Source organism: Oncorhynchus gorbuscha, linkage group LG14 (genome assembly GCF_021184085.1).
Source record: "Oncorhynchus gorbuscha isolate QuinsamMale2020 ecotype Even-year linkage group LG14, OgorEven_v1.0, whole genome shotgun sequence".
NCBI lineage: Eukaryota > Metazoa > Chordata > Actinopteri > Salmoniformes > Salmonidae > Oncorhynchus > Oncorhynchus gorbuscha.
Window position 1 is genome coordinate 37,038,126 of NC_060186.1, and position 11,297 is coordinate 37,049,422.

At 44.7% G+C, this 11,297-nt stretch overlaps 1 protein-coding gene across 2 annotated transcripts in view; it reads left to right on the forward strand.

The window, feature by feature from the left end:
• LOC123994866 (arf-GAP with SH3 domain, ANK repeat and PH domain-containing protein 2-like) overlaps positions 1-11,032 on the forward strand; it is a 49,617-nt gene extending 38,585 nt beyond the window's left edge. Inside the window, exons 18-28 of one of the 2 annotated variants that reach the window (XM_046297926.1) lie at positions 3,840-3,925; positions 4,178-4,293; positions 6,295-6,362; positions 6,627-6,740; positions 7,000-7,276; positions 7,919-8,020; positions 8,203-8,473; positions 8,743-8,804; positions 9,593-9,675; positions 9,837-9,956; positions 10,091-11,032. In XM_046297926.1, coding sequence (XP_046153882.1) covers positions 3,840-3,925; positions 4,178-4,293; positions 6,295-6,362; positions 6,627-6,740; positions 7,000-7,276; positions 7,919-8,020; positions 8,203-8,473; positions 8,743-8,804; positions 9,593-9,675; positions 9,837-9,956; positions 10,091-10,165 — 1,374 coding nt within the window. In that variant the 3' untranslated portion in view covers positions 10,166-11,032. The other variant, XM_046297927.1, reaches the window with a different exon arrangement.
• The last annotated feature ends 265 nt before the right edge of the window (positions 11,033-11,297 follow it).

Below are 11,297 nucleotides of genomic sequence, written 5' to 3' on the forward strand. Positions count from 1 at the left end.
GCGTATGTTTTCGGATGTGAAACGGCTAGCTTAGTTAGCGGTGGTGCGCGCTAAATAGTGTTTCAATCGGTGACATCACTTGCTCTGAGACCTTGAAGTAGTAGTTCCCCTTGCTCTGCAAGGGCCGCGGCTTTTGTGGAGCGATGGGTAACGATGCTTCGTGGGTGACTGTTGTTGATGTGTGCAGAGGGTCCCTGGTTCGCGCCCGGGTATGGGCGAGGGGACGGTCTAAAGTTATACTGTTACACGTATCCCCTCTAGCACCAGTGTCAGCGCCACGTAAGCCTGCCACACACACACACACACACACACTATACGATACATTTATTAAACATAAGAATGAGTGTGAGTTTTTGTCACAACCCGGTTCGTGGGAAGTGACAAAGAGCTCTTATAGGACCAGGGCACAAATAATAATATAATAATAATCAATAATTTTGCTCTTTATTTAGCCATCTTACATATAAAACCTTATTTGTTCATCAAAAATTGTGAATAACTCACCACAGGTTAAGGAGATAGCTGTGCTTGAAAGGATGCACATAACTCTGCAATGTTGCATTGGAGAGAGTCTTAAATAATTTTCCACACAGTCTGTGCCTGTATTTAGTTGTCATGCTATTGAGGGCACTCTCTCATAGGTACGTGGTTGCAAAGGGCATCAGTGTCTTAACAGCGCAATTTGCTAAGGCAAGAAACTCTGAGCGCAGCGGTATCAAGAAATCTGGCAGTGGCTTCTGATTAAATTCAATATACACAGAACCGCTTGTTGCAATTTTGATAGGGTTCAGATATCGGTGAGTGGACTGGAGGCAGGGCATGAAAGGGATAACGAATCCAGTTGTTTGTGTCATCCGTTTCGGGAAAGTATCTGCATAATTGCGCACCCAGCTCACTCAGGTGCTTTTCTATATCACATTTGACATTGTCCGTAAGCTTGAGTTCATTTGCACACAAAAAATCATACAATGATGGAAAGACCTGTCTGTTGTTCTTGTTAATGCAGACAGAGAAGAGCTCGAACTTCTTAATCATAGCCTCAATTCTGTCATGCACATTGAATATACAGTAGTTGCGGAGAGTCCCTGTAATACTAGATTCAGATCATTCAGGCGAGAAAAAACATCACCCAGATAGGCCAGTCGTGTGAGAAACTCGTCATCATGGAAGTGGTCAGACAAGAGAAAATGATGGCCAGTCAAGAAAACTTTAAGCTCATCTCTCAATTTAAAAAATGTGTCAATACTTTGCCCCTTGATAGCCAGGCACTTCTGTATGTTGTAAAACCGTTCCATGGTTGCTGCCTATATCATTGCATAATGCAGAAAATACATGAGATTTCAGGGGTCTTGCTTTAACAAAGTTAACCATTCTCACTCTAGTGTCCAGGCATTCCCTTGGCAGCAAGAGCCTCTGGGTGGATGCTGCAGTGTACCCAAGTGGCGTCGGGGGCAACTGCTTGAACACGTAACTGCTTGCATGCGCATTACCACTCCACTATATCCCTGTCATGGCTTTTGCACCATCAGTACAGATGCCAACACATCTTGAGCACCAAAGTCCATTTGATGTCACAAAGCCGTCCAGTACTTTAAAAATATCGCAGTGGTCTAGGGCACTGCATCGCAGAGTTTCTGGGTTTGCGCCCAGGCTCTGTCGCAGCCTGCCGGGGTGATGGGCGACGCACAATTGGCCTACCGTCGTCCGAGTTAGGGAGGGTTTGGCCGGTAGGGGTGTCCTTGTCTCATCGCGCACTAGCGACTCCTGTGGCGGGCTGGGCGCAGTGCACGCTAACCAGGTCGCCAGGTGCACAGTGTTTCCTCCGATACATTGGTGCGGCTGGCTTCCGGGTTGAATGCGCGCTGTGTTAAGAAGCAGTGCGGCTCGGTTGGGTTGTGTTTCGGAGGACGCATGGCTTTCGACCTTCGTCTCTCCTGAGCCCGTACGGGAGTTGTAGCGATGAGACAAGATAGTAACTACTAACATTTGGATACCACGAAATTGGGGCGGAAAGGGGGTAAAATAAATAAATATCCTCTCCTGTTGTTCTGGTTTCCAGTGGTTTGCAGAAGAGGATGTCTTCTTTAATTGACCCCCCATAAACGTAACAGACATATACCAGGAGCTGTGCCAGGCTGTGTCAGGTCCGCCACATCTGACTCATCCAGCATAGAATTCACTGGCTTGTATGCGAAGCAGTAATTGTTTCAAAACATCTCTTGCCATGTCATTGATGCGTATAGTATAGTTTTTTTGGCCTTTCCCCCCGGCATTGTCCCAGCCATATCCACGGCAACAGGAAGAATGAAGCCCTCCACAATAGTATGGGGCTTGCCTGTCCTTGCCACTCGGTAGCTCGCCATATAAGATGCTTTTAGTTCCTTCTTGTTAATGGTATCTGTTGCTTTTACACGTCTTTATACTCGGAGGTCGTCTATATTCTGAAAACTGAGTGAAGTTTGAAGGTTTCCCGCGAGAGAGTAAAGGTTAAAAGAGTGAAGGTTTCCCGCGAGAGAGTAAAGGTTAATGTTAATTATTTGACGAGGCTTCCTGTATTTGACATTTCGCTGAACACTAGATGGTTAAGGGAAAAAAATGGCAGTGAAACGAGGCTACTCAGGGGAGAGAAAAACCTCACCCAAATGTATAGCCCCATTGGAAAATATAAATGTACTGTTTGAAAATGTGAAGAATTGTTGATTTCTTTTTTATTTAATAAAAAATAAATAAATACAATTATGTGAATCACATTTTTATTTGGCGTACCCCCCGAGAGCATTGTGCTTACCCCTGGGTTTTGGGAATACCTTGTTTTAGAGGGAAAACAGTACAAAGTATAGGGTGGGGGGCTTCGTACACATGGTACTGTGGGAAATATGTGCATGGCCGTCTCTACCACTACTGCTGCACCATGCCCCCACATGACAGACTTCTAACGTGGACTAAAAAGGTTCTGCTGATTTGTCATATGTTAATACCTCTGATTCAAATGTAAACTGTTTTTTTGCCGATATGCATGTATGCTTCTGTAATATACCTTTTGCTACACTATGTATACAAAGGTATGTGGACACCCCTTAAAGTTAGTGGATTCGGCTAGTTCAGCCACACCTGTTGCTGACAGGTGTATAAAATGTGAGCTGCCGCACACAAACTTAAGATATGCGTAATGCCAAGCATCAGCTGGAGTGGTGTAAAGCTTTCCGCCATTGGATTCTTGAGTAGTGGAAACGCATTCTCTGAAGTGATGAATCACGCTTCATCATCTGGCAGTCCGATGGACAAATCTGGGCTTGGCGGATGCCAGGTGAACGCTACCTGCCCGAATGCATAGTGCCAACTGTAAAGTTTGGTAGAGGAGGAATAATGGTCTGGGGCTCTTTTTCATGGTTCGGGCCAGGACGCTTAGTTCCAGTGAAGGGAAATCTTAACGCTAGCATACAATGACATTCCAACTTTGTGGCAACAGTTTGGGGAAGGCCTTTTCCTGTTTCAGCATGACAATGCCCCTGTGCACAAAGCGAGGTTCATACAGAAATAGTTTGTCAAGATCGGTGTGTAAGAACTTGACTGGACTGCACAGAGCCCTGACCTCAACCCCATCGAACACCTTTGGGATGAATTGGAACGCCGACTGCAAGCCAGGCCTAATTACATAAACATCAGTGCTCGACCTAACTAAAGCTCTTGTGGCCAACATCTAGTGGAAAGCCCTCCCAGAGTTATAGCAGCAAAGGGGGATCAACTCCATAGTAATGCCCATGATTTTGGAATGAGATGTTCGACAAGCAGGTGTCCACATACTTTTAGTCATGTAGGGTATTTGTCCATGCTCTCAGGAACCGGGTGAGACGGCACTACATCTAGCAGTACGAATGGTGGACCGCAACTCCCTCCATATTGTGGACTTCCTGACCCAGAACAGGTACTAAAGCCTTACTTAAGGACTGATTAGGTGAAAAGATGCTGGGTTTATGTCTCATAAAAGCAGACGCAAACATCTCAAATGTGAAGAGGGGGAAATCGTCTAAAGTATTTTAACGGTAAACAAAAACATGTAGATAAGATCAGAAGTTGTTCTCTCAGATTAGACATATTTAGTTGTTGATGAAGGGAAGTTGAGGTGCTCCCTTGAGGTGAATGTCCTAACCACAGTGGTGTGTCTGCTCTGTGTCAGTGGCAACCTGGAGAAGCAGACAGCCAAAGGGAGCACGGCACTGCACTACTGCTGCCTTACAGACAACAGTGAGTGTCTGAAACTGCTGCTGCGGGGCCGGGCCTCGGTCAGTATTGGTAAGTGCCCTGCTAGTATCATGTCCCAAATGGCACACTATTCCCTATATAGTCCAGACTCAAGTCCCATAGAAACACATAAATTGGGCCTCCCGAGTGCCGCAGCGGTCTTTAAGGCACTGCATCGGGTTTGATCTCAGGCTGTGTCACAGCTGGCCGTGACTGGGAGACCCATGAGGCGGCGTACAATTTGCCCAGCTTTGTGCTGGTTACGGGAGGGTTTGGCCGGCAGGGATTTCCTTGTCCCATCATGCTCTAGCGACTCCTTGTGGCGGACCAGGCTCCTGAAAGCTGACCTCACTTGCCAGCTGGACGGTGTTTCCTCCTACACATTGGTGTGGCTGGCTTCCAGGTTAAGCAAGCAGTGTGTCATGAAGTAGTGCGGCTTGGCAGGGTTGTGTTTCGGAGGACGCATGGCTCTTGGCCTTCGCCTCTCCCGAGTCCGTAGGGGAGTTCCAGCGATGGTACAAGAATGTAACTAACAATTGGATATCATGAAATTGGGGAGAAAAGTACAAGGGAGAAGAGTACAAAAACAAAAAAACAAAAAATATACAGTACCAGTCAAAAGTTTGGACACACCTACTCATGTAAGGGTATTTCTTTATTTTTACTATTTTCTACATTGTAGAATAATAGTGAAGACATCAAAACTATGAAATAACACATGGAATCATGTAGTAACCAAAAAAGTGTTAAACAAATCTAAATATATTTGAGATTCTTCAAAGTAGCCACCCTTTGCCTTGATGACAACTTTGCACACTCTTGGCATTCTCTCAACCAGCTTCACCTGGACTGCTTTTCCAACAGTCCAACAGGAGTTCCCACATATGCTGAGCACTTGTTGGCTGCTTTTCCTTCACTCTGCAGTCCAACTCATCCCAAACTATCTCAATTGGGTTGAGGTCAGGTGATTGTGGAGGCCAGGTCATCTGATGCAGCACCATCACTCTCCTTCTTGGTCAAATAGCCCTTACACAGCCTAGAGGTGTGAATTCTAAATAAATTACTGACAGAGTCACCAGCAAAGCACCCTCACACCTCCTCCTGCATGCTTCACGGTGGGAACAACACATGCAGAGATCATCCGTTCACTTACTCTGCGTCTAACAAAGACACAGTGGTTGGAACCAAAAATCTCACATTTGGACTCAACAGACCAAAGGACAGATTTCCACCGGTCTAATGTCCATTGCTCATTTTTATTGGCCCAAGCAAGTGTCTTCTTCTTATTGGTGTCCTTTAGTAGCGGTTTCTTTGCAGCAATTCGACCATGAAGGCCTGAATCACGTAGTCTCCTCTGAACAATTGATGTTGAAATGTGTCTGTTACTTGAACTCTGTAGCATTTATTTGGGATGCAATCTCTGAGGCTGGTAACTCTAATGAACTTATCCTCTACAGCAGAGGTAACTCTGAGGCTTCCTTTCCTGTGGTGATCCTCATGAGAGCTAGTTTCATCATAGCACTTGATGGTTTTTGCGACTGCATTTGAAGAAACTTTCCAAATTCTTGACACTTTCCCGGCTTGACTGAGCTTCATTTCTTAAAGTAATGATGGACTGTCGTTTCTCTCTGCTTATTTGAGCTGTTCTTGCCATAATATGGACTTGGTCTACTACCAAATATTCTGTACACCACCCCCACCTTGTCACAACACAACTGAATGGCTCAAACGGATTAAGATGGAAAGAAATTCCACAAATTAACTTTTAACAAGGCACACCTGTTAATTGAAATGCTTTCCAGGTGACTACCTCATGAAGCTGGTTGAGAGAATGCTAAGACTGCGGAAAACTGTCAAGGCAAAGGGTGTCTACTTTGAAGAATCTCAAATATAAAATATATTTGATTTGTTTAACACCTTTTTGGAACTGTATATATACAGTGTGTGTGTGTGTGTGTGTGTGTGTGTGTGTGTGTGTGTGTGTGTGTGTGTGTGTGTGTGTGTGTGTGTATATATATAAACACATAAATTGGTTTGTCTGTCTGTGTGCAGCCAACGAGGCAGGAGAAACACCAATGGACATCGCCAAGCGCCTCAGACATTCGCAGTGTGAAGAGCTGGTGAGTGCAGTCTTTGAATTGAATCTTAAGGTCACATGGATTTGAACATTGTAACAATATACTAATAATTGATTGGCCTTGTAGAGTGCTTTTCCACATAGGTTCCCAAAGCGCTTTACAAAGTAAGGGGAAACTCAACTCATCCACCACCGATGTGTGGCACCTACTTTGAATTTGATGATCCAGATGTCTTAGAGGATGATCCAGGGTTCTGTTTTATCAATATGGGTAATGGTAAAGGTTGACTGTATTTGTGGTGTCCAGCTGACCCAGGCTATGACGGGGAAGTTTAACGTCCATGTGCATGTGGAATATGAGTGGCGGCTCCAGAACGAAGACGTCGACCTGGACGAGAGCGAAGACGAGATGGAGGACAAGGTGAGTTGGATAGCCTCTACCTCATAACTCAAAACTCATATAGAACTCTGATAGAATTCACAAATTCTTCTAACCATGATTTTATGGTATACCAGGCAAACCTGTACTGCTGTATTAGTTGAATTATTTTGCCAAAAATGCACGAGTCAGTACTTGAGTGAGTACTATAGTACTTCAACCTCAGTTGAAGACATTACATAAATAGCATACTAGCTTATACTACACTAGCATACTTACACTCTTTATCGCCCATACCCAGCCCATCCCCCAAAGACGGCTAGAGCAGGAGCGTCCGGTCAGCTGTTTTGTCCCCGGAAATGGTCCCATGGGTCCCATGCCTGGAGGTCTCAACATGGCCTCCCTGGCCCGTGATGCAGCCAGCCTGGTCAGGGACAAGCAGAGAGCCCATGTCCCCAGCATGATGATGAACAATGAGACCTATGGCGCCATCCTGGACCTCAGCCCCCCTCCCCGCGGCATGCCAGGGGGACCGGGGTTACACATCCCACCTCTGCCCCCCCGGAACACCAGCAAAGGTCAGTCCATTTGCAATGAGAATCGGCCATAGGTCATAGAGAATAAGTCATGCTCTAGGTCAGGGCTGTTCAATTACAGACCTATTGGGCCAAAACCCTTTTTCAGGTTTTCACTCTCCTAATCAGGGCTTGAATCAGACCTACGTCACCAGGTGAGTGCAATCAGCTCCAAGTTAGAAACATAAATCGGAAATGTTTCGGCCATCCAAGACCAGAATGAAACAGCCCTGCACTAGGTAATAGATTACAGTTCCTTGACATGGTTTCTGGAATAATGAACTAAACACCAGATGCCAAACTGTAGTATAAATAAATTATTTTATTTATTTTATTTATCTGTTATTTTACCAGGTAAGTTGACTGAGAACACGTTCTCATTTGCAGCAACGACCTGGGGAATAGTTACAGGGGAGAGGAGGGGGATGAATGAGCCAATTGTAAACTGGGGATTATTAGGTGACCGTGATGGTTTGAGGGCCAGATTGGGAATTTAGCCAGGACACCGGGGTTAACACCCCATCTCTTACGATAAGTGCCATGGGATCTTTTTTAATGACCTCAGAGAGTCAGGACACCCGTTTAACGTCCCATCCGAAAGACTGCACCCTACACATGATTGACCCTATGACTGTAACCTTGTAGGCCCAGGGTGGAAGCAGGCTCATATGGAGGTGGTGGGTAGACAGAGGTCCTCCTCAGACCCCCCGAACCCTCACATCCCGGAGCGTAACAGCTCCATGAATGGTAAGTGCACTACATTATAGTACTAGCTCCTGACCTATCCCTCATGTGATTATACTGCGCTGCTGGCACAACAACAAGATTAAAGTACTGTATAAGCACTTTGTTACAACTGCCGATGTTAAACTTTTTTATTTATTTTTATACATTTGACTGATTGATATCACTCCCTTGTCTCCATCCAGTGTTTCCCCCAGCTGTTCCACCTGCTGCTCCGCCTCCCCGGGTGTGTAAAAGGACCAGTGTGATGGAGTCTAGAAGCCATAAGACTGCTCCTCTACCACCACTACCTTCAGTATTACCTGGGCCTCCAGTGTCCCCCATCATCCCACTACCACAATTCCCGCCAACAGTGCCCCCTGCACCCTCCTTCCGACCCACACAGCCCCCTCCTGTACCCGCCCACCATCCCAGAAGCAGAGCCGCACGGTCCAAATCAACTAAATCACCCACTATGTAAGAACTTGGGCAGTATGTATCAAGCATCTCGGAGTAAGAGTGCTGATTTAGGATCAGTTTAGTATTTTAGATCACAATAAATATGATTATGTGGATAGGGGCGGGGGGCTGACTCTAGATCAGCACTCCTACTCTGAGACACTTGATACGTCCGCTGACCAATTCAGGTTCATATGTTCTCATTTAATTGTATTAAGTCTTGTGTTAGGTTTATAATGATATGTATTATCAGTTAACTAAGACAATTAATGTGTGTGTGGTCTCAGTTCAGATAAACCCATGCCTAAAGGACCACCCGGCAGGCTTGCTGTACCCACTAATAGATCCGGTAAACACATCACACACTCAAATACCATTCACACATTTTTAGTATACACTGAGTGTACAAAACATTAGGAATACCTGCTCTTTCCACGACTGACCAGGTGACTCAAGGTGAAAGCTATGAAACCTTATTGATGTCACTTGTTCAATATACTTCAATCAGTGTAGATTAAGTGGAGGAGAAGGGTAAAGAAGGATTTTTAAGCCTTGAGACGTGGATTGTGTATGTGTGCCATTCAGAAGGTGAATGGGAAAGACAAAATATTTAGGTGCCTTTGAACAGGGTATTGTAGTAGGTGCCAGGCGCACCAGTTTGTGTCAACAACTGCAACACTGCTGGGTTTTTCACTCTCAACAGTTTCCCATGTGTATCAAGAATAGTCTACCACCCAAAGGACATCCAGACAATTTGACACAACTGTGTGAAGCATTGGAGTCAACATGGGCAAGCATCCCTGTGGAACGCTTTCGACACCTTGCAGTGGCCATGACACGATGAATTGAGGCTATTCTGAGGGTAAAACGGGGTGCCACTCAATATTATGAAGGTGTTCCTAAAGTTTTGTGCACTCAGCCTACAATATCTAATAACTAACCTGCTCTGGTTCAAAGAGCTTTGTTTTTATTAATCTGGGTGCCAGTCTGTTTCTTCTTTCTTGCCAATTCCTTATGGATTTGTCGTGCCAATTGGTTCGAATAATGGAGTTGGTAAAATTACAAACAGATCTGGGACCATGTCCATGAATTGATGATTAAATGTTCCAATGTGTCTTTTTGCTTGTGGGTGAGCAGTAAAGAATGCACCTGTAACTGGATCCCCTCAGAGCTTTGGTCCAACTCCTCCACCAACACCCAAGCCCCGCGCTAACCTCCCTGTGAGATCCTCAACTCAGCCAATCAGTGGCATGCAATCAATACCTAACACACAGGCTATTATAGTAAAACAGTAATATCATATTTACACTGATTATTGAACACTTGCAAAAAAACATTAACTAACATCTTCTTGTCTAACTTATTATTATTTGGCCCTTAGCAACAGAGGTCCAGGAGGGTGAAAGCCCGCTACAGCTGTTTAGCTGATAACCCAGATGAGCTAACGTTCACCGAGGGAGAGGTGATTGTAGTGGATGGAGAGGAGGACCAGGAGTGGTGGGTAAGTACAACAGCTACAACCCACGCGCATAGGCACGCACACACATACACACACACACACATCCTCTGACTGTGTCCTTATGTCTCTGATCCACTGACTGTATGTCCTGTTGTGTGTGTGTGTGTGTGTTGCAGGTGGGACATATTGAGGGGGATTCGACTAGGAAAGGAGTCTTCCCTGTGACATTTGTGCACTTAATGACTGATTGATGCATCTGATGGTGTGACCGAAGCTGTCGCTCACTACTAGGCTGTGTGTTATCTGTTCTTGTCCAAAATTGCACCCTATCACCTATGTAGTGCACTACTTTTGACCAGAGCCCTATAAGTAGTGCACTATATAAGAAATAGGGTACTGTTTGGGAGAAAAACAATGTCTATGAGTGAAAGAGGTGTGGGATGTGCACATCACATGTGTGGGTGGTGATATTCTCATGCATCCAAACAGCCAAAGATGATGACTAGGTGACCTCTGACCTGCCAACAGAATGTTCTAATCTACAATGCTGGAATATTTGGGGGGAAAATGGGGGAAACTGTTCAACCTGCATGCTAAGTTTTGAGAAAGTATATTTAGACTTGGTTTGCTGGGACAACTGGAAATAACTGGAGCAAGATTCTGCTTGATTATATTTTATTTAAAGTCCACACAGTACAGTGCATCCTTGAGGATACAGTCAGACTTGTCTTTAAATTCAATATTCTGCAATTGTGTTATCAATTCAGATGCATATTGAAAGTCTAACTTGGTATAATAAAAAACGTATTGTACTACAACCACTCAAAGTCTATATATTACATCAGTCATCACATTGCTGTGTATCACCGAGCATGATCATCCTATGACAGCTTCTGCTGATGGGAAACTGATATGTTTGAATCTAACATGGAATGAAATCTAATTTATCAAGAGAGCATTTGTGAATACATGATGCTGGAAAAAGGGTTGCAGGGTAACTCTGTATGTATATTGTAGCTGTAACATTTGAGATAATTGAAAGGAATGTACATCCTACATTTTCCTCTTCCCTCATGTTCTTTACATGTCCATGGTTATTCATTAAAACGTGAAATGGCTCATTGTGTGTTTTGTCTTCATTGCAGTCGGGTTAAGACAGATCTGTAGTGGTCACTCCATTTGATGATTATGAACGGAACCATTATCTGATTCTGGGGCGGACTGGGACCAAAAATTGCCCCTGGTATTTCTAACACCAGCCAATATTTTTCCTTGAGGCCCCCACACTGCCATTTCGAGGGCACCATTATTAGCGAGATGGTGATAATTTTGAGCCCCCAAAAGTTTGTTCGACAGACCAACTAGGCAAAAAAATGGACCAAC